At 40.8% G+C, this 24031-nt stretch overlaps 1 protein-coding gene across 5 annotated transcripts in view; it reads left to right on the plus strand.

Moving 5' to 3' along the window:
• RPS6KA2 (ribosomal protein S6 kinase A2) overlaps positions 1-24031 on the plus strand; it is a 463478-nt gene that overhangs the window by 288097 nt on the left and 151350 nt on the right. For all 5 annotated transcript variants that reach the window (XM_050949056.1, XM_050949058.1, XM_050949059.1 and 2 more), the window contains 2 exons: positions 595-711; positions 5642-5723. In XM_050949056.1, coding sequence (XP_050805013.1) covers positions 595-711; positions 5642-5723 — 199 coding nt within the window. The remainder of the gene's footprint in view (positions 1-594; positions 712-5641; positions 5724-24031) is intronic.

The raw sequence follows: 24031 nt of genomic DNA on the forward strand, positions 1-24031 counted from the left end.
ACTCTTGTTCTTTGTGTATGGAAGGTTACTACTAGCAACCTTCCATTATTCCTTCAGCTGAACATGCAGAAGCACTATGAGCAAAGTCTTCTTTCTGTTGCCCATTTATAGTCAGAGTCTCTCCTTAAAGATGATAACACTACAGGTTTTTAAATGACTGTAAATGATGTCTTTGGACAGTAGGCTGTATTTGGAAAGGTCTGCACTAATGGTACTGTAGCACATACACATAGATCACTGTAATAGATAATAAGGTCTGTGATGAACAGGCATTGTGAGCCCAGTCACTTCAATTATTTACTCCACTGTTTCAATTTACAGGTTCTGTTTTTATCTATTCACATCATGAAGTTTCATAGGCAGAAGCAGTGGGATGCTGACGTCTTGCATTCAGACTCAACGTATTGTACTGAAAATAATAATTCCCAGTATATACACACTTCATATTTGGCATAGCATTTAGTTTGGATTCTCCAGAGTTTCTGGTATTAGGGATTTAATTGTAGAAACAAGTGTGGTGGGGTTTAAATAAATATTGTGTTTTCTTTCACTCGCAGTAACAGCTGTGATTTTATTTTTTCTTTTCTTTCACAGGAAGAAGGTATAGTGAAGGAAATAGACATCAGTCATCATGTAAAGGAAGGTTTTGAAAAGGCGGATCCTTCACAGTTTGAGTTGCTGAAAGTATTAGGGCAAGGTTCCTACGGAAAGGTAATTTTCTATAGTATGTAATCATTCAGATTAGCATTGTGAGAAGATAACATGATGGACTTAATTCTGCTTTGAATGGCACTAGTACCATTCCATTGAAGTCAATGAAGCTGTATGGGCAGAAGAGCATATTTGCCATTTACTGGGGTCCTATGTACGACACAGGTTAGGGGATAATGTTTATAAGGCTAGGCCTAGAACACGAGTGAGTGTTATATACTGGTTTATGTAATCCCCTCTGTGTTGCATTAACCCACCCCCCAGCTGTTTCAGATCGTGGTATAATTGTTAGTTAGGGGACATTGGTTGGGATTTTCAAAGAGGCCTGTGGGAACTAAGCATCCAATTCCTGTTGACTTTCAATGAGGTATGGTCACATAATCCCCTCAGGACCCTGTGAAAATCCTCTGAGGCTCATGTTCTGAGCTCTGGAAATCCCAGGCTTAGGGAGCAAGATAGCAACCATTAAAGTTAAAGCATGGGACTGGGCATCAAATGTTTCAGTTGCAGCTCTGCCAGTGACACCACGTATGGTCTTGAGCTTTCACTTACCTTCTCTGTGCTTCAGTTTGCCCATCTATAAAATGAGGTTATTGATAGCTTCCTCGCAGTGGTACTGAGAGAACTTTATGATGCTCAGATGAAAAGTACTATGTAACTGCAAACTATTATTATCTTTTAAGTAACATAAACTAGTTAGTTTTGCATTGTCACGTCCATTTTTAATGCCCACAAAAGCCATGTTTGTGCTCATGTTCCATGGCTGTATGCATATTGTACATATCTATTGCAAAACAACGTACAAAGACTAGAAACCACAAACCATCACCTGAATGTCCTTTGGTTAAGCAACCACATTGCTATATAAGATCTCCAAACCTTTGCAAGTATGACCCTCGCTAGCAGCTGGTAAGCCTAATTTAAACCAGGTGCCAAAAATCCTTGTTTAAAGTTTATTTTTCTTGGTTTGTTTGAAAACATTCCCCAGGCCTGAACCCTTGATTAATCACTCAAGAAACTGATGCACTCCTGAAATCAACTGAGTTACACTAGCATAAAATGGAGGAACAGCGTCAAGATGTCTAGAGTGGCTCACAACTGTGAGAGCCGACCTCAGGGCAGACGCTCCAAACTGGTTGTATGTTCTAGAATTAGAATTCACCAACCCAGTAACAAGTGTGAACTCCTGAAGCACTAGAACTGTCTTACCATGGAGTCGCAGACAGAGTGGAATGCCCAAGGGGACTATTTCCCCCCCTCCCTCAGGCAAGCTGGACTATGTGATAGATGGTCACTTTACACCAAAAATCACAATACTCAGTTTACTACCGGTCAGTCACTTACCCCAGGTCATTTGAGCTCCGATCTCAAACCAAAGAGAATGCCTGTAGCCAATCCTGTAATAAACTAACGATTTATTAACTAAGGAAAACAAATCAGAGTTATTTATAAGGTTCAAACAGGAAACATACACACACAAATGAGTTACCATTAAATTTAAAATGGTCATATAAGATTCTATAATAAGCAGCTCTATATGTCCTTATGGGCTGACGAGGCCAAACAGCATGGGGATCTCTTGCTTATGTTTAGGAATCTTTACTCCTCCAGGTCCACACAGCATAAAGATCCTGGTTTCTTCTTGTCAGGGATTTTTATCCCATGTTCCCCAGAATCCAAGCGGATGGGATGAGTTCATGCACAGGTTTTCATTTTGTGGAGGAAGTTAGGAATGCTATCAACAAGGTCTCTGTCCTTGATGCTACATAATGCTTATTTGCCTTCAGTGGGCCATCTTGTGTGCAGGACAAACACTTTACCTTAATTAATGCTGCTTTTCCTGTTTGAGTTATGCAGTGACACAGGTTTACAGTGCAAACATTCAGTATAATTTTATATCATGGGATAAAAATATTATAAGTAGGATTAATGCGTCCAGCATCCTACTAACATTCCATGAAGTCTACACACTAAACACATTTTTAGAACTTTAATATCTATTTTAACTATACTAACCCACAGATAAAGCCAGACTAGCTTCCAGCTGTGTATTTGTCAGTGTCCAATGAGGCCTGGGGCCTTGGCATAAGCTGGCACCTGGTCTGCCAGGGTCACATACTGATGAAGCAGGCCCTACAATTTTATTCCTGAGACAAACTATAATCTAGAGGATTTATCAGCTTTTCTGAACACTGCAAACAGATAACTATCACTGCATCTGTTACAAGTTCCCTGGGATGAGGGAATTTGGAAACCATTCACCAGCAAATGTATGAGCTGCAGCCCTGCATAGGAAAGACCATAGTATTCTTGTGTTCTAAACATCTGTATTTTAAAAAAACAGCCAGACCAAGTAAGCATTGGCTGCTGCAGTGAGAGGCAATGGTTTGTTGTTTTTTTTTAAAAACGGTGGGAGAGGGTTTGTTCTTTCAAGATCAGCAGTTGGCAGCTCTCCTTATTCCAAATGCCCCAGATCTTTTGCTCTGTTGTAGTTTCAGAATATGGGTATAATAAATATTTCAGAAATGGTTCAATGGCCATCTTAGAGTGTACTGCTGTATTGCATTATTAGTCCTATAAATTGGCTCTTTACAGTTAACATTTCACAGCTAAAATAGCTAATCTCTGGTGCCAAGAAATACTTACCAAAGGAAGACTTGCTCCTGTTGGGCAATATCTATACACTCCAGTGAAGGATCAGTGAATAACTGGGTACAGATTCAACCTAGCTTGGGTTGAGGGTGATTGCAAGTCACCATTCAGGGAGCTATGTGAAATAAGTTAGTGCTCTTCATACCACAACAGGTACTATTTGGCAGCTTCAGCCAAGAGGCGTGGGATTGAATGCCCCTGGAAAGCTAACCACCTCTTCGCTCCAGTAATGGTCCCTGGGTGGGGAAGCTTGCACTAGGGTTGCTTGTGCTGTTCCTATCTAAGTTTTCATTACCATAATGTCTGAGATTCTTGTTTAACTTTTATAGCATGTTAGTCTCCAGGACTGTCAAATCACCACTTTTGATGGCTACTAGCTGGAGCCAACTCTCTGCTGCAGGATGCTCAAAGAAACTTCCTTTGTAGTCTAGTAGAGCTGCAGGTGCTCAGCATCTCTGAAAATCTTATTTAGGTGCCTAAATAAGGGTTTAGTTGCCTAAATTTAGGCAACCACACAGGCTGAAGGGAATTTTGACAATTCTATTTGAATTCCATTGTACCTTTAAGAAGAATAAGACATACTTTTGCAATACAATGCATTTTTGTTTGTTCCATTTCCCTTTTGGTTTCATAATTATTTTGATGTCCTCTAAAACAGCACACAATGTTCCTTGACTCATTTTTTTTGGAGGGGAATGCAGACCAACTGCAATATCCCATGCTACGCAGAACAGCTGACAAATGACTAATAATTTAAGTTGATGATTTTTCTTATTACAGGCATAGGGATGTTACTGGCTTTGCAAGATTATATAGCATACAGTGAGGTTTTTTTTCTGCCCCTTACTTCAGCCATTCCAGTTTAATATCTCTGCAGGTATAATGTGCTGTGCTGCTGAAAGTTCAAGGCCTCTTATGAAACATTATATCTAATACTGTCCACTTGATTGGGAGTTAGATACCATGCCAATGTTTAAAGGTGAATAACAATGCTTAGACTCTGGGGTTTAGTCAAAGTTGCTTACTGTGATTTTTTTTTCCACTTCCGATCCCCATAATGCCAGACACTATTTCTGAGTAGAATTGAGTGAAAAACACACACACAAAAGTTTCCATGAATACTTGAACTTTTAAATGATTAGCTTTGGCAATGTCTGGTCCTCTTTCTGTCTTTGATTGCCATGAATATTTGAGTAATTGACCTTAATTGAGCAAGAATGTTAATGAAAAATGCATTTTTCAAGTTGTATCTGTAGAAGCTAGATTTTACACTTTGCATGCACAATTATTGGTGGTAGAGGTGCTTCACTTCTCGTCCCTGTCCAGCAGCAGAAGTCCTGAAATACCGCAGAGAACAGCTTCTCTGATTATATTTCTAGCCCATGTGGAACCAGTACATACTGGAAATTGACTGAAAGACCCTGCTCTTCTGAGATTTCTTGCCTTATTGCTAGATCAAGGAGGTATAAATAGTTTGGAAATCTTCAAACTAAGTTTTGGGAGGCCTATAGTGACTGAACTAAATTGCTTATCTCTCCCTCTCCCTTTTGTCCCAAAAATTCACCTGGGACTAGATAGGAAGAAATTGCTGCACATAATAAAATAAAAACATGTATTTTGTAAATTTGCAGAATCAAAGTGTGTAGTAATAGGAACTTCTCTTAGATGTACACTGGGCAAACTCTCTGTATTGTAGTGACCAATTCATTCATCAAATGTAGCCCTTTTTTCTGTTCATGAAGTTTTCATGAACAGACTTTGATCTTTGCAATTTTACAATACTTATGCACACATATCAACTTCTGGATTGTTAATGAACTATTCAACTACATGCTTAGATTGTCAATCATGAATAATGAATCACATAATATGGTTTCTTCTCCCTGAGTCAAATGATTAAACCTCTTTAAATGGGTTGAACACATCTGGGCACAAATAGCAAATATCTTGTTTTCATGCAAATCAATCATGTTTTCAGTAGCTGTTCAGAAATCAAACAGATATTGCAAATACTATTACTATTCAACCAGCTTTAACTGGATTTGTGAAGAACTGATAATATTGAACATGTCACCTTTAGGAGAGGGCAATAAGGTAGAAAATGAAGCTTACAAGGGTCAGCTAAGACAATTGTTTATGAAGTAAAAACTAAACACTTTGAGCCATTAACTTTTCCTTAGAATTCTTGCCGTCTCGGTATCCATTACTTCATCAAATTCAGCAAATGCTCTCCCCTCAAATCATAGTACTTGATTACATAAATGTCTTATTGTTGTAGGTATTTCTGGTGAGGAAGATCAAAGGATCTGATGCTGGCCAGCTTTATGCCATGAAGGTACTTAAGAAAGCAACTCTGAAAGGTATGGATTAAGACACGGGGCTGAAAACGCTATCTCTCTTGTACTGTAGAGTATACTTTTATTGTGATGTTTAGGATTTGTTGGCACAGTTTTGGAGGATTTAAGAACACAAAAACATGTTCTTATCAGCCTCCACCATTCAATTTCCTCATTATGGACTGAACTTACTAAAACTCCACACTTTCAGTGCAACACTGTGCCTTTAAATAATTGCACCCAAAATTTTGCAGGATCAAATAGTAGCTGGGGGAATGTTATTTAACAGGACCTGCAAATCAGGCAACAGGTGCAGGTGTTCTCATTTGCACCTGCAATAAATTGCAGGCAGTGTTATTTGTGGGCACCAAATTAGAGGGCAGTTTTGAAAATTGGTCCCTAAAATTTTTACATCAAAATTTTTTTTTCATTTTTCAATATTTAGCCATTTTAAGAAAATGCTCAATATGGTTGTCACGATCACTGGCAGATGCAGTTATATTTTGTGTTCATAGTAACTAAAATGTACAGGCAAGGAAAGCTGAGCACTGATTGTTACAAAAAAAAGGTAAATAATGAAGAGAGAAATTGTTGTTCCATCTGTAATAGGTACCATAGCTCAATCTGAGTAGCAAAGACAGACTGGGTTGCCGTATGGAAAAATAAAATGTTGTTCTGCTTTCTCATTTTATTCTAGTTATAGCTGTGGTTGAGAGAGAGTTCAGTGACTCAATTCACTTTTATTTTTTCCTTTGGCCATACAGTATTGGAGCCAGAAATTAAATAAGGAATTTGATTTTTGCTAATTCTGCATGACTTATTCACTATTTTAATAAGGATTATTTATAGTTCTTCTGGGGTTACTTTTAATTTGCATCTGAGTGTTGGCATCTCTGTTGTTGAAATACATTTAAATCATTTAAAGGTATTTCAAGAGTAGAAAATAACTCACTATTGATAAAAAGTAACCCTATTGAATGATTCTCATGATATATTTGAAAACTCACGGGCTCAAACTTTCAAGAATGACAAGTTATTTCTGGGTGCCTAACATCTCTCAAGTTGGATATCTACAATCAGTAGTCATTCTAGGTAATTTTGGTTATGACTAACAGCACGGTAGATGTCAAGTCGCTGATGACATGACACAGCAATTCTCTTGAGCACCAACCAAAACATGCAAACAGAAAACTAAGCACTCACATAGCATTATCTGACGTCAAAGCCCTTTACAAACATTAATTAGAAATGCTGAAGCAGCTGCTGATCTTTCCATTTAGAATTTTTATAGAAGAGTTTGCATTCTGCTGTTTTTCCTGGAATAAACATCCATCTAAATATTTCTGATTCTAATGGATAAATATTTGTGTGTGTTTATACATGTTTATAACAGAGAAAATCCTCAAGTCTTTATTCATAGTCAAATTCTGCAGTACCTCAACTAATCAAAACTCTGAATGTTCTCCACCTGTGAGAATTATTTCTGTTCTGTGAGAAATCTGAGGAAAGAACACATAGCTTGTTACTATTCTTGTGAACCCACAAAAACGTAACCCTTCTCCTGCAAGAGTTTTTTATTTTTTCACATCCTCATATAGATGAGTAAGGTCCTTGCCGCAGGAACAACCTCTGGCTTTCTGTCTTGTGCAGCACCAAGTACGTGCTTACCACTTTACAAATAGAATACTTTGTCTGCGGTTTTGTAGCTATGTTGGTCCCAGGATATTAGGCTGTGGGTATGTCTACACTGGAAACTTGGAAGTGCTGCCACGGGAACGCTCCTGTGGCAGTGCTTTGAAGTATGAATGTGGTCGCGTGCTCCTGGTAATCCACCTCCACAAGGGGATTACCTCTGAGCACTGGGAGCCTGTCTACACTAGCACTTCAAAGCGCTCAGACTTGCTGCACTCAGGAGGGGTGATATTTCGCACCCCTGAGCCAGCAAGTTAGAGCACTATAAAATGTAAGTGTAGACAAGCTCTGTGTCTACACTGCCACTTTCAGCGCTAAAACTTCAATTGTTTGGGGCAACACAAGTTTTAGCACTGAAAAGCATCAGTATCGAGAGCGCTTTATTGCCCGGAGAGTGGGGGGGAGACCCCTAATTCGGGGTGTTTATTTTTGTGACTACACTGCCCATGTCACAGCACTGCAGGGATCTCACTGTAATGCGGGCAGTGTAAACATACCCTTAGAGAGACCAGGTGGAACAGATTGTTTAGCATAAGTAGCTAACAGACATTTCAAGGGGTCATTCAAGGTGCAGTTGCCCATTAACACCTTTCCAGTCATGAAGTGGGGAGGGGGAAAACCAGGGTGAGGTTGTTAGCAGGTTACAGATTGTTGTAATAAGCCACAAATCGAGTGTGTCTCTTCAGTCTGTGATTTTTAGTGTCTGGCAAAATATTTAAGCTCACAGGCTGGTCTTTTGAAGATGTTGTGCAAGTTTATTTTGAGGCTGAGGACTGAGTGGTCAAATGAGTGATCACTTTCTGAAAAGTGTTGACCCACAGGTGATATGGTGTTTTTTGTGTCTCATGTTTCTGTGAGAGTCCCTTTGAGCATGTAGTTGTCTGTCCGGTTTCACTCACGTTGTTGTTGGGATATTAGGGCACTGGATCTGGTACACCACATGGTGTGATAGACACATGTAAGACCCATGCATCCTGAAAGGTGTGTTGTGGGGGTTGTTGACTCTCATAGCAGAGGAGAGATGTCTGCAGGCTTTGCATCTGTTCTGTCAGGGTCTGGTCCAACTTTGAGTTGGCATCATAGGCACTGACTCGGTGGGTGCTCCAGGGCTGGAGCATCCATGGGGGAAAAATGGTGGGTGCTAAGCGCCCATGGCAAACAGCTGTTTCGCGGCGTGCAGGAGGGACGGGGGAGGAGCAAGGACACGGCGTGCTCAGGGGAAGGTGTAGGGCGGGGGTGGAAATGGGCATGAAGAGGTGGGGTGGGGGTGGAGCAGGGGCGGGAAGGGGATAGGGCCTTGGAGGAAGGGGTGGAGTGGGGGCAGAGCTGGGGGTCGAGCACCCCCGGCACTTTGGAAAGTCGGTGCCTGTGGTTGCCGTGTCTTGGTCTGTGGGGAGCTTGTTTCTGATAATGAGCTTGGAGAGATAAGGAAGTAGTTTGAAGGCCAAAAGAAATTCTACAACCTCATCCCACATGAACCCACCCCAGAGACCTTCTGCATGCTTCCCAAGAGACACAAACAAGGGAAACCATCATACCTGGTCCTGGCACTCTTACTGACAGAATATCAGGACTAATAGAAACCATCCTCAAACCACTCATGCACAAATGTCCAGATTCCTCCAGGACATAACTGACTTACTCCACAACTTTAACAAATTTTCTCAGAACACCATCCTTGCCACCATGGATGTCACCTCCCTGTACACCAACATTCCTCACAATGACTGCGTCACTGCCTGCCTCAAATATTTACAAAACAATGGACCATACTCAGATATCCACTCAAGACACATCGCCAGACTCATCCATGTCCTACTCACCCATAACAATTTTACATTGAACAGATGCTTCTGGTTCCCCTCCCCCTGCATCTGCACAACATCACCATGCTTCCTAGAATACTCCACAGCTGCTTTTCAGACATTTTAGTGGTAACACCTGGAAGCTGTGATAGGAATGTGATCTCTGCCAGATCCCACCTGCTCCATTCAGATGGGTCACAGTGTGGAGATTCCAGTCAGAGAGTATGTTTTTCACTGACTTTTGTGCCCCTAGGGATCAGCATAGGGTAAAGAACAAACGTTTGTAGCCCAGATCAAAGGTGTGGGGAGGTCCACATTGGCTTCTTACAAACATGTTATCTGCCTCGAATTAACTGGCAATCAATTCACTTGAGTTACAAAAGTGAAGACAGCCCAGAAGTGTGGTGAAGGAAGGGAAATATTAAGAGCCGCAGTGAGAGCTGCCGTCAGTGAAGTTCCAAAGAATTTGGCACAGAGGATAATAGTTTTGACAGCTTAGTTTGATCTTTAAATGACTTCTAAGTTATCGCTGCCCACCCACACTGAGCAGGGCTGGAAATCTCTCCAATTTGAGGTATTTATTACCATGTCAAATGATGGGTGCAAATGCATAAGTGCTTGCTAGCTATAATTCAATAATTAATGGCAAAACCGTTGCTGCCCAGGCTCTTTATTTTATTTCATTTTATTTATTTATTTTTGTGCTACCCACCCTGCACTGAACTGCATAAACCTGAATGTCACCACCCCATGAGTAAGGCTAAGATTTTTGTCAGGGATATTTTTAGTAAAAGTCAGGGACAGGTCACGGGCAATAACTACAAATTCACGGAAGCCTGTGACCTGTCCCTGACTTTTACTAAAAATATCCCTGACAAAATGGGGAGGGAAGAGGCTCCTACACTTACAGTGGCTGAGAGGTCCAGGGGCCCCCACGGACTGGCAGCTGCAGGGGTCGCCACCCGCACTGCTGAGGGGCGTAGGGTACCCCACTGCCTATGGCGGCTGAGAGGTCCAGGACCCTCCCACAGACTGACAGCTGGGCAGCTCTGGGGGGCCACTTCCCACAGCAGCTGGATACTCCGAGGTGGTCCACCAGCCACCTGCGGCAGCTGGGCAACTCTAAGGGGCGGGAATTTCCCCCTAGCTGCCTGCCTGTGGCAGCTGAGAGCTGCCCCGGAACTGAAGTGAAAATGTCACTGAGGTATCTGGAAATCACAGATTCTGTGACATAATCGTAGCCTTACCCATGAATAGCCCTTGCAACCCTAAAAACCACATTGGTTGGTTGGTTTTCTGTATGAAGGTAAATTTACAACAATATAAGGGAAGTGCGGTGGGGCAGACAGCTTAAAAAAAGCTGCAGAAAACCTTGCCTGTTTGGATTAGTCTGAGGAGCTAGTTTGTGGGTAAAGAGTATTAGGCGTTCAATGCATGCTTTAACCAAGAGTTACCCACCTATGGTGAATCTCTTATTCTTTAGCAGTAGATAATCTCTCCAGGCTAGTTATGCCTCATTATTCAGCATGATCCCAGAGTTCAGTGACAGCAAAGGTTATTGTAAAAACTGTACAGAACCTTTTACCTTCAGCAATCAATAGTTTCCAGCATTCACAGCTCACAATGAGCCAGTTCTGTACCAAGAGAGCTCTGAAGTTCAAATATATCTCTCTATAGAAAAACATAGTATTTAGAGATGGAATAGATCTGTTAGGTAATGGAGTCCCTCTCCCTTCAAGGGCAAATGTATCCCCAGTTGTGGCTGTATTGTATTTTAAGCTGATATTAGATGTTAAATATTGAAGTCTTAGAATGGAACAGTTGCAAGGATATGAGAGGTACACAAAAACTCTTATGACAAGAAAAATAATCCTTACTAGTATTAAAATAGCACATGTATGAATAGTCATATATTTATGGCATGGATACTTGATAATGGAAAATGCTATAGTTTGGTATAAATCAAACCAAAATTAGTTACTTAATGACCCATGGCCTTCAGTGCTTGCTGCTGGGTGCTTAGCACTTCTGAAAATCAGACCATTTATTTACAACCCTAAATAAGGATTTAGAAAACTAATTTTAGGCACTCACTTGAGGAAGAAACTTTGGTAATACTTCCAAATTTTTAGTATTATCTGTTAGATGGATACTAAATGGGGATACAAGGCTGCAGTTAGGGATGTTTGCAGAACTTAGTCAGAAAATTCAGAGTGTCAAATGTTTAGTGTTTCTTTTAAACCAAGATATTAACATGAGGTTCTTTTTGTTTAATCTATATTTTTCAAACTTAAAATTGTGTTAAAGTAATACTTGTCTAGGAATTTCTTAAAAGTTGTGAGGTGTTTTGAATAAGCCCTTAAGAAGTGGAAATATTTTAAACACTATAAGAATTATTTTCTTGAAAGTATTTTTTGGAAAACAGACAAGAATATAATGTTTAACAAAAAACTAGAGTATTTCAATGAAGCAGGGCTGCCCTTCACACCTATTGAAACCCAGAGGACAGAAGCAGTGGGGCTCCTCAGTACTCTATCAGAAACATGGCACACAGGAAGTTCAGATTTACTAATTTGATTCTCATTGTTGCTCTTAAGATGTTTACAGGCTCCATCAGCTCTGGCAGAAAAGGTTCAAAGTTCCTTGATTAGGAGCTGTTTTGAATCACATAAATTATAAACTCCACTAAACATATCTGAAGAGTTTGTTGTAATGGAATACAAGGACTAACTGGAGTTCTGTTATGAAGACACAGCCTTGTAAGACATGTTCTATAGTAAGTGGCATCCTAGCCATATAGGGATAACTCAGTGGTTTGAGTATTAGCCTGCTAAAACCAGGGTTGTGAATTGAAGCCTTGAGGGGGCCATTTGGGGATTTAGTTGGGGATTGGCCCTGTTTTAAGTAGGGAGTTAGACTAGATGACCCCTGAGGTCCCTTCTAACCCTGATATTCTATTCTATTTTTGAATCAGTGCTTTTGAACTTCATAATAATAGTGCTGAACATGGATCTTACAAGGTCTGCAAGATGGGCCTAAGGACTTGTCAGAGGCGGGATGTATCTGCTGATCTGGTCAGCTGTACTGGCAATACCTGCAGATTTTGAAAACTTTGTAGTGAGAAGCTTCTAGGTTTCTTGAGGAACAGAAGCTGTTTGGCTCTCAAAGCACAGCGGTTTCTGCCACACTGCAGTTTATGGAGCTTACACACAGCATGGTGTCTCTCCCCCAAGTTTCTAAATTCCTTGAACAAATGGCACAGTCTGTATCTGCAGAGTTTATGATCTTCTTGAGTAAAAGCTATTTGGTTTATGGTGTTTATAGCTGTGCTGACTATGCTGTAACATTTACAGATTCTGAAAAGCCTAAAAAGAATTTTATTAATTCCACAGAATTTGGAGTTCTCAGAGGTTAAATTAGGCATAACAAACTGCTAATTAAACACACACATATATACAAAAGTCCCAGACAGTAGATGTCATTCAGGACATCATGCATCAAAAAATTGGACATGCATCTGACGAAGCGGGTATTCACCCACGAAAGCTCATGCTCCAAAACATCTGTTAGTCTATAAGGTGCCACAGGACTCTTTGCTGCTTTTTCAAAAAATTGGAGTTTCCATACTGTAGCAGTGGCTTACGTGTTCAACCATCAGGTGCAGTAACTCAGTTTTCCCCCTCACTGTGCCTGCCTCAGTTTCCTGTTGGTGGTTGTGTAGTTTAGTCCTGAGGCTAACCCCTAAAACTTCTCTGGTTCTGTTGTAACAAGTCCACTGAAACAACCTGAATACAGAGTCTCTAAACATTCACCCCTTGGTGCAGAGTTTTCAAAGAACACATCACCCAAATAAACAAATTTCACTCATTGGTGCATAGGTACAGAGTCCTATACTACTGGGCTCTTCCACAGCCTGTGTTAAACCTTTGAACAGAACTACTCTCTCATAATCTCTGGTTTTCTAGCCCAAAACATTGCCTTTTCTTAAGCTCTCCCTCATTCTTGTACTGTCCCTCAAGACCTCTTCCCAAACTTTCCAAAACCCTTGAGGGCCATTTACCTCGAGAGACCCAATAGTGAGTTCTGTCCCCTTCAGGTCAAGAGACCCAAAGAGACCCAAGAGACCCAAAATAGGTCATCCCTAAAAAGCTCATGCTCCAAAACGTCTGTTAGTCTATAAGGTGCCACAGGATTCTTTGCTGCTTTTCCTGGTCACCCATGGGTCTGAGGGAAGACTACCACTTATATTTCCCCCACAACCTGGACCACATCCATTGTTGCCTAACATACAGGTCCCCTGCTCCTTGGGAACTACAAGTCCCAGAATGTCATGGTTCTGAACCTGGAAAGTGGACAGAGCTGGAACTCTGATATGAAAAACAAAATGTGGTTTATGCTATTAATGGATCGCTTGAAAGATATTTTTGGGAAGAATGTAGCCATATGCCATAAAAAAAAAATAGCCATGGTTATACAAGCTCATTGTGTAAGAGAACATATATTCTGAAAATGTCACCCTGAACTGTAGAAATTTAAGTACCGCTGCTAGTATTGATTGCAAAATATTTCTCAAAAAGCCAACACAAAGACTTCAGGTCAAAACAGTTACCAAAAAAAAATCATATGGAAAAAAAATCATTAGAACTTTCTTTTTTTATTGGCTGCTTCTTTCCAAAGAGCTTCTTTAAAGATTGACTCACTTGCATCTAGATTTTAATTTTTGTATGTGTGTATTTATACTTCTTGCTGTTTCTTTAGTAATTCAGAGCACAGGTTCAGATTTGGATGAGAGGGCAACTTTTCTCTATAAAAATAAATTCTGATCACGCAGTATTTGTGAGTTATATTGTCTCTTTCTATTCAAGCCAGCTGGAAATTCTCATTGTATAAGGTCCTGATCAAATTATAGCCTCATACCAATGATGCACTTAGAATTGTTAAGATCCTGCACTAAGGGGAAAAAAATCCCATTTCTGAGGACTTTAAGCCTCTAGGGCTATATAATTTCTTAAAATGCTATTGTCCTTCAGCAATGGAGTTTTTTAAATAGGAACTCTGTGTCATTCAGTAGAATTATACCTACAGGGCAGGAGCAATTATAAAACTGTGCCTGTACTTTTTTAAATAACATATTGACTGGTCTACCCGTCTTTAAACAATTGCTGGAAACCCACTGGAGACCCCATCAGATGTTGTTTTCAAAAGCCATCATGTTATATAGGGACAAACAGAGAAATGCCATCAAGTTGAATAAAGAGCCTCATTTTGCTCAGCCGAAATTAATCAGTTTGGAAACATGCACTCTACTAAATCCAGGGGAAAATAATCCAAAACACATCAGATGATGGGGGTTTGGGGGGGATGAATACTGATTTGAATGACAGTAATTATAATTTAGTATTTTGCATGTTTAAAACTTGTTAACTGGTTAATTAATCACCATAACACAACCGTGAGGAAGGTGGGTGTTATGAGGAAGAACTCAGAGCTGATTCAAAGGCCAGATTCTCCATTGCTCCCAAACAAAGGTTAACCTAAATTTGAAGTTGTCTAAGCCACACCTCTTCTCTACATTTTATCGGTTTCATATTTTGTATCCATTGATGATTCAACACAGGGTCAAATATAAACCCCCTGAAATGCTTGGGCTCTTTGAAAGGCTGCGTCTGTGCAACCGGCTGATGTCACATTGGCTGATGTCAACAACTCCGGATAATAGGAAGTCCTATGACTAGTCACAGCCCAAGCCAGAATCAAAAGAAATTGACTCCTAGAGCAAGTTCCATTTCTGGTCTTTTAGCAGTGAGTAATTGGTGATTTAGGTACTGTGAAGGAATGTACTACTCCTTTAAAGGATAGGCTGGAGCCTATGGCTGGGACAGCTTGGGGTGTATCAAAGGGGCCCTGCCTCACCCTAGGGCTGTGCTACATAAACAGGAAGAGGAAGCTGAGCAAGAGAGGAAAGTATTAGTGCAATAGGACTCTACAGAGATTTTTATTTATTTTTAATCTAGAAAAAACTGCAAATGTATTTCAGGGAAATACCCTGATTGCATAAACATACTGTCACGGAGTACAGGCGAGTCAGGGCCCTGTACCCCCGGCTTCCTGCGATTCATCATGACTCTCAGCCAGCCAGTAAAGCAGAAGGTTTATTTAGACGACAGGAACACAGTCCAAGACAGGTTTTGCAGGCACAGACAACAGGCTCCTCCCCAGCTAGGTCCATCTTGGGGTCCCAGGAGCATCACAGTCCCTTGGGGGGGTCGGAGCCCTGTCTGTGCTTCCTTCTATTCCCCAACCAGCTCCTGGAAAAACCCCCCTCACTCTCCAGCCTTTGTTCAGCTTCCCGGGCAGAGGTGTCACCTGGCCTCTAACCCCTTCCTGGGTTCTCACATTACATGTTTAGGTATCTTCTCTCCAGCCAGTCTCCCATCCCTTAGTGAAGACCGTCTTCCCAGGCCAACGCCCCCCACTCAGCATTCACAGACCACAGTAAGAACAGTCTCAGTTCGTCACACATACCTGGCAATTTCTTCCACAGAACAAATTTCTGTTGCATTCGTTTTGACCAGTTTTCTCTTACACTTTCACTCATGCTCAGATTATCTAAAATTACTCTTGATAATTGTTGGGTTTTACCTGGCTGTCAATGAGAGAGGCTCCACCTTTTCTTTCCCTTTTTCAAAATGTATTTAAAAAAGCAATTGTCCTTGATCTGCAAAGTGCCTCTGAAGATGTTTCCATAGAATGGACTGTCGAACTATTGGCAACTGTTTGAAATCTCCAACAAATTGATTAGCATTACTCCAAATGGTTGGATTGACATGTGCAGGTTTACTTGTCTACATCTTGCATTTTGTTTTTTGTTTTATTTTATTTTTTTCAAGTAGTGAGCAGCATATCGTATTCATTTCATCGGGGATATTAAAATTGCAGTTTTCCAAATCCTTTTGTTACTTATAATCCAATTTGCTATCTAGCTCTTTCAAGTTTCCATAAATTCCAATATGTAGAACACAATAAATGAGTGGCCCTGGAAACACAGCTGCAGCTCCTGGTTTGTTTGGTTTTTTTTTAATTTTTGAAAGATTTCAGACCCAAATTTGCTACAAAAAGCTCCAGTAATAGGCTTGATCATAGTGCTATTACAACTTCCCAACTTTCCTTTGGATTACAGTTTTGTCTGGCAGCTATTTGCAATTGTAGCAAATCCAAAATCTGCTGCATGCAGAAAAGACCGCATGTAGTATTTCATACTGTTGAGTATCAATATCATCACTCTTTGCTGTAGATATAAAAGATTGAAGACCACCCAGATTGTTGTAGTTATTATAAGTGGCCCTCTAGTCGTGACTGAGATCTGTAGCACGTGTTCCAATTTCAACTTGTCTAGCTACTCCATTTGGTCCCATACCAGCAGCAGCCATCCACTTATGTAAAACAGGATTATTTTCAACACCAGCTTCATATTCATCCTTAACCACTACAATTTCTGACATCTGAGGCTCTTGCAAAACATTTGCCTCAAAATTATCTTTCCATGTAGAGAATGTTTGCCAATTGCTTCATATTTTGCTATGTGACCTTCAAAATGTTGTGTTGGTGGTGATAATTGTTCTAGTCTGTATCTAGCACAGAACAGTAGGTGTTCTTCCTTTAACCGATCTTTGTCCTTTTCTGTAATATTTTGTGAACTCTATTGGCTTATTTTCCAGGTTATCTGCATGCTGTGGACAAATTTCTAGTACAGAAGAAGGAGCAGTGTCTTCTGCTTTCAGTGTAGATTGCTAGCTATTGTTCTAATTGAACATTAACTGATGCAAATACCCAGCTGCAATGATACAATGGGCGTACCATCAAAATGTTAAATGTTTTTTGGGCTGAGTAGTCAGAGGTGGAAAAATCCAATATTGTCCTTTACATTGCTACATTGAACATCACCAAACATTTCCTCAGGAGTTCTCCACTTGAGTTCCCCTTTACTGTCATATTTAGCTTTGTAATTAAGATGGGTTAAAGGAAGAATACCTGCTATTCTGTGCTAAATACAATGGATAGGATGCACTGTACATCCGTGTTGGCACATCATTGTTCACATATGAATTTATTGTGCAGGTTCATCAAAAGATCATTTTTCGCAGTTGTAAGTTGTCCCTGTCCTATTCTGTTGACCAGCTCAGTGGTGTCCTCTAGGTCAAATGGGAACTTAGAGCAGAACCCTTCATTACTGGTTTTCTGTTTTTTGTTTTGTTTTTTTCCTTATCCACCTAACTCTCCTATGGACTGATAACTGTTCCTCATCAGCACCGTAAAGCACTGGGTGATCCTTCAAGCTATGAAACTTCCACAGGTGTTGAAAATCTGTATGATACCAAAAGTTCTCCACATAGAAATGTGAACAAATTAATGAAGAAATCAGCCCAATTTTGGAAGAATTATGAAACAATGAAAGGATTTTCCTTAAGTTTTGAACACTTTCCATTTACTGTATATTTTTTGGCATTACTAACTAATCTGTTTTTTAATCTAGCCGTTCATATAGTTCAGGCCAGTGCAAATCATCTGCTCTTAATGTGAAGAACAGGGTTGGGGGTTGCAAAAACAGTATCCTGTCCAAGAGTTCATTGTGGCATGTGCCAGTAGATGTTAGTACTCCTCAAAGATGAATTGTAGAACATTAGATTTTTGGCAAGTATAAGCTCTGCTTTCGGTAGTCTTTCATCTATCTCATAAATACTATTTTTTTCATTCCTTCACTGGGCCGTATTTCCTAGAGAATAGAGCATGAGACTGGAATTCAGGAAACTCTGGATCTGTGCTTTGCCACTGACTTACTGGGTGACCTGAGAAGTCATTTCACCTCTCTGTGCATCAGTTTTTCCATCTGTAAAATGGGGATAATGATACCTATCTCCTTTTGTAAAGTACACTGAGACCAACTGATAAGCATTATATCAGATCTAGGTGGTATTACACATATTATTCCATGCTGAGATGTGGTCCGTGGAGTTTTGGCAAAAAATCTAAATCAGATTTTTAGCAGCTCTTCTATCTCTGTAATTCATGAAGTGTTTGAAATAGTTGGATGGATTGACAGTTAGTAATTAGTTCTCAATGAGTAAATCTGCAGCTCCATTGGGAAATAGCATTGTAAAGGCCATATCAATCTACTCAGTTTTCTCAAACTCATTGATGGGCTGTAGAAATTTTTAGCCATAGTATAGGCTCATTTTCTACATGAGCAGTCTTTGTTCTGTTTGCTGAAGGAGTTGCACCAAGGGAGCATCCAACTGTAATCACCACTTACTCCTTTTCAGCTGCCTCCAATCATGGTACATTTGTAGTTGGCTGGTGACCAAATGCAATACTACCTTTAGGGAGCTGCAACAAACTGTTGTGATTTATTTCAATTTCCCTGTTGAAAAGTAGTGATATTTTCTGTTACAAACGAGCATTTTTACTGTTTTCCAGTTAACATGGAAATCAACATGCCCATTTCCTGTGTTATCACAATAATACCCTTGAAGGCAGTGAGTTTAATGAATGCTGAAGCCACCTTGGTATAGTGTTGACATCTTGTGGAAAGTTGTTCACCTGTTCGCAATAATCAAACTGCTGGCTGTCAATTCTGTATACTAGGGGTAGGCAACCTATGGTACATGAGCTGATTTTCAGTGGCACTCTCACTGCCCGGGTCCTGGTCACCGAACCGGGGGGCTCTGCATTTTAATTTAATTTTAAATGAAGCTTCTTAAACATTTTAAAAACCTTTACATACAACAATAGTTTAGTTACATATTATAGATTTGTAGAAAGAAACCTTCTGAAAATGTTAATGTATTACTGGCAAGCGAAACCTTAAATCAGAGTGAATAAATGAAGATCTGGCACACCACGTCAGAAAGGTTGCTGACCCCTGCTGTGTACTAATGCTAGTGGGCATACGCTGGCAATCTGCAGTACTTCACCCCAAACTTTCTTATGTAATTCAGGAGCCTGTGATCTGGAATCCGTGCAATTTTCATCAGAAAATATATTAATTGGATTTGTATATTTTCTACGTCACTCACCAATGCTGTCAATTATGACAGTCCCTATATACTCTCACCACAATTGTGGTTTTTGCTCCATAGTTTCCAGCCATCCAAATCCCTGAGAAAACTTGCTTCAATACAGAATTGACTCCCCCACCCACCTCCTCTGACCTATGTACTCAAGTTGTCACCTTCCACCCCACACTGGAACCCATAAGGGTTATAATCAAACTACTATGTCCCATTCCATGCTCTGTGGGGACCCTATCCTGAAAGCTTTCCTGCAACCCCTCTTCTGGCCTTCTTAACTGCCTCCTACCCCAGCCAATCTCTCCAAGATCATAATCAGAAGTAAGCTCCCCCCAGACCAGGATATATCATCTTAAAGCAGCACCAGAAACAACAGATGCAAAATCTACAGGCACATTTCCACTGCTACAATGACCAACAACTCTCCCTCCCCACCCAGCATAAGATCTGTGGGTCCTACACGTGTGGTGTACCTCATGCAATGCACTAAGTGCCCCAATATCAATTATGTGAGTGAAACCAGACAAACATTAGGCTCTTAAATGAACTTGGACAGGAAAATGATAAAAAAACCAACACCCTAGCACCTGTGGGTGAACACTTTTCACAAAGTGATCATTCTGTATCTGACCTCTCAGTCCTCATCCTCAAAGGAAACCTCTACAACACTTTCAAAAGACAAACCTGGGAGCTTGAATTCATAACTATGCAAGACACTAAAAATCATGGTCTTAATAAAGAGACTGGATTTATGGCTTATTACAACAATCTGTACTCCACTAACCCCCTCCCCTCCCTTTTGTCCTATGATTACAGGGGTGTTAATGAGTCTCTTCACCTTGAATGGTCTCTTAGAATAAGGGCTAACTCAAGTTGCAGTGGGGGAGGTTTAGGTTGGATATTAGGAAAAACTTTTTCACTAGGCAGGTGGTGAAGCACTGGAATGGGTTACCTAGGGAGGTGGTGGAATCTCTTTCCTTAGAGGTTTTTAAGGTCAGGCTTGACAAAGCCCTGGGTGGGATGATTTATTTGGGGATTGATCCTGCTTTGATCAGGCGGTTGGACTAGATGACCTCCTGAGGTCTCTTCCAACCCTGATATTCTATGCTAAACTATCTGTTCAATCTCGTATTTAGCTGTGACATTGAGTTTCCCTTTCCCAGTTCTGAGGAAGAGTTCGGTGTAGCTTAGAAGCTTGTCTCTCACCAACAGAAGTTGGTCCAATAAAACATACTATCTCCCTGACCTCTCTCTAATATCCTGGGACTGGCACTGATACAAAACGCTGCATACTCTCTCTACAGCGCCAATTTATTTTCACATTTGGGCAATGTTTCTATTTGTGCCGATAATTGCATGATGCCCTTGGCTATCTATCACACATTCACGTTGTAGCATAGTTTCCATAGCAAGGATAATTGCATTACACTCACTATTAGCTCAAAGCCACCTTTCGCGCTCAGAAGGAGTTTCATATTGACAGCATTCAGATTGCTGCTTAGTTTTTGTAGATGCCAAGTTGTTTGATTTTGTGGATGATATAGGTAGTGAACTATAAGACTGAAAACTAAGCTTAGTACATCTGTGCAGGACATAGATGTAGTTAGGTAGGTACTTATTTTAAAAGTTACCTGGTATCCGTAAGAAAGTGTTGAATAACCCAAATTTGTAAAGTGAGAGTATTTTAGACTTTTTTTTTCACACACACACGTTCCCTCAGGTGAGGGTCTTTGTGTCCCCCCAGTTTCCCCTCAAAGGACTATAGAAGAGTGGCTAGGGTTGGTGTAGCAGTGCTCTCTGGTGTAGTGCCCCTGCTGATAGTCACTCCAGTCCTATGTTGCTCTTCCCATGACTCAGCCACATCTCACATTAATTCCATTCCTTCTAGCATAACAAAGGCCAACAATTAAGTCTAATGTCCTTACAAAATATCTTTGTGCCCAACTCTGTGCCCTATGGTCCTTGCACTCACTTGGCTCAGCTTTTCAATGTCCCTATCCCCTTATATCAGGGAGCTACATGCCACCTTCTCTAGTGACTGGTTGGGGAACACCGGACCTCCTACTCCTCTGGGCTCCAGGCTGGGGACCTTGTAGTCTGTCTATTCAAACGTGCTCCTGCTTTCGCTGGGCTTCTTTTACTATAACCTTTTACCAGGCTTTCTCCCCACAACCTCTTTAGATTCACCCTTCTGCCAGGGCTAGGACTTGTAGGTCTCTCCACTGGAATCTCCTAACAAACTCTCAAACCATTAAAATATAAACATAAACCCACATCTTCCCTCCTTGGGCTTTACCTTACATCTGTCTTAATTTTCCCCTGCTCCGTTTCCTGACTGAATGCCTCCCAGGGGCCTCTCCCTGTAAGTCCCAATCTTGCCCTTTTATGAGGGCTCATCACCAAAAGCTTGTTCCATGTCACTTTGGCAGCCTTCTCTACTCAGGTGAGGATACCAGGGCTTCCTCCTAGACATGTATTCCTCAGATGCTCAGTGGACTCACAGTGAAAGCATCTTCTGGGCTTCTCTGCTTGTACAGGAGGCTTGGGCCTAGTAAACAGGGGAATGGGGAGGTGAACGCCCAGCCTCCTTTTTCATGGGGTAAAATGATAATTCTGCTTTCCACCAACCCTGCACCCCTCTGCCAGTGGTTTATGTTTAATTGCAGATTGTGAGTGCTCAAAAGAGCCTGCAAAAGCAGCTAATTCACCCACTGCATCCACCTTTTTGTCCCACAAATACTGTTTTACATCATCACTGAATGTATTCAGGAGCTGTTCCTGAGTAACCAGATCACACATTTCTTACAAGCTTGTAATGCCTTTTCCCCTCACCCACTTGTCTAACAAATCTCTCAATTCATTTACATAGGCCACATTACTTAATCTAGATCCCTCTTAAGTCTTCTGAATTTAACCCTGTAGATTTCAGATGTAATCTGAAACTGTTCCAAAACCAGTTCCTTAAATTTACCACAGTTTGAAGCATTAGCAATAGGCATCTTACTGAATATGTCCAGAGCTCTCCCAGCCAATTTTGCAACTAAAGTGGTCATTTTTGATCTTCAGGAATCGCATGGAGAGTACACAGTTTCTCAAAGGTGACAAAATATTCGGCAATATCACTGGATTCATCGTACTGTGGGTACAACCACTCCCGTTTGTAGATTTGGGGGGAAGTGGAGCCAGCTGCTGAAGGGTACTGTCTCTTCCACTCCATTACAGCCAGTTCATGCTTCTGGATCTCAATTTGGGCCTGTATTTCTCTGTCTTTTAATTCCAGGGCTTACTGCCTCTCTTCTTGAGCAGCTTGTTGGGCTAACCTCTGGGCATCAAAAGCTGCTCACTAAAGTTTATACATTTTTAACTCTGCTGAATACCCACTAAAATAGACAAGAGGATGATTTCTTCTTCTGCTAGATAGTTGGTGATGGCATAAGTAGGCAGAGTAAGATTTTTATTTTTTCCTAATTTTGATGGATGGTATCAATGTTCTGGGGTTTTTCAGCTTTTTATTATTTTTTAATCTATTTAAATGTTCACAATTGCAGGAAATTATGTCACATCAGACAATAACTATTTAATAACAGTAGATTTTGAGATTTAAGAAGCTAAAACTTTATAACTGCTAAACCACAAATTAGGGAGACAAGGTTGATGAGGTGAAATCTTGGACTAATTTCTGTTGGCAAAAGAGACAAACTTTCGAGCTTGCATAGAGCTCCTCTACAGATCTGGGAAAAATACTTGAGTGTCACAGCTAAATACAAGATGGAACAGATTATGTTAACTCTTTATGCTAAACATATTGTAAGAGACCATTCCAGGTGAAGAGGCAGTTAACATCTCTGCAGTCACAGAAGAAAAAAAGGGGGTTAGTGAGTTACAGACAGGGCCGGCTTTAGGCCGATTCCCCCGAATTGGGCCCTGCGCCCTAAAGAAGAGTGCCTAACTTAGGAGCCTTTTTACTCACCTGACGGCATTTTGGCAATGGGTCCTTCAGAGCTGCAGAACACCCAGAGTGCTGCCGGGTGAGTCATCCCTGCCAGGGCCCCATCAAAACTATTTGAATCGGGCCCCACACTTCCTAAAGCCGGCCCTGGTTACAGATTGTCATAAGTAGTCATAAATCCTGTGTCTTTATTAAGTCCATGATTTTTAGTGTCTAGCAAAGTTATGAATTAAGTTTCCAGGCTCATCTTCTAAAGGTGTTTTAAGGATGAGAACTGAAAGATCCGATATGGAATGATCACTTTGTGATAAGTGTTCACCTATGGGTGATTATGTGTGACAACACACCTCTTTGGTCACATCAGGGCTCAGCTTTTCCCCCTCTGGCATTAAGGGGTAAATCAGTCTCACTCAGGAGGTTTAATATTTCTGGTATATGCTGGTTTATTTACAGTATTTTACAGGGTAGGTCCCTGGGCTTCTTTAAACAAAAACAAAAATATTATATTACCTAATTCCCACTGGAGTTAGGAACAAACATAAGATTTCCCCTTATAAAGAGAAACAACTTTTTATCTCAGAGAAGCCTTTTGCCCTCACTGCACACAGCCCTTCTGCAGCTTGCTTCTCATTCTTCCTTCCTTTTCTTGCTCACTGGAAGAGGTTTTTAAAGGTCAGAGGCTGCCCTTAATTAGACTCAGGTGCCTCTTTCAGTTCATAGGGAAAAAGGCTTTAACCCTTCCAAAACTGATACACCTGCCTTCAGCCAGGCTTACAGAGCTGTCAGTTCTGATTTTGTCACTGATGTCAAATTGTCAGC

The sequence above is a fragment of the Gopherus flavomarginatus genome, chromosome 4 (genome assembly GCF_025201925.1).
Source record: "Gopherus flavomarginatus isolate rGopFla2 chromosome 4, rGopFla2.mat.asm, whole genome shotgun sequence".
NCBI lineage: Eukaryota > Metazoa > Chordata > Testudines > Testudinidae > Gopherus > Gopherus flavomarginatus.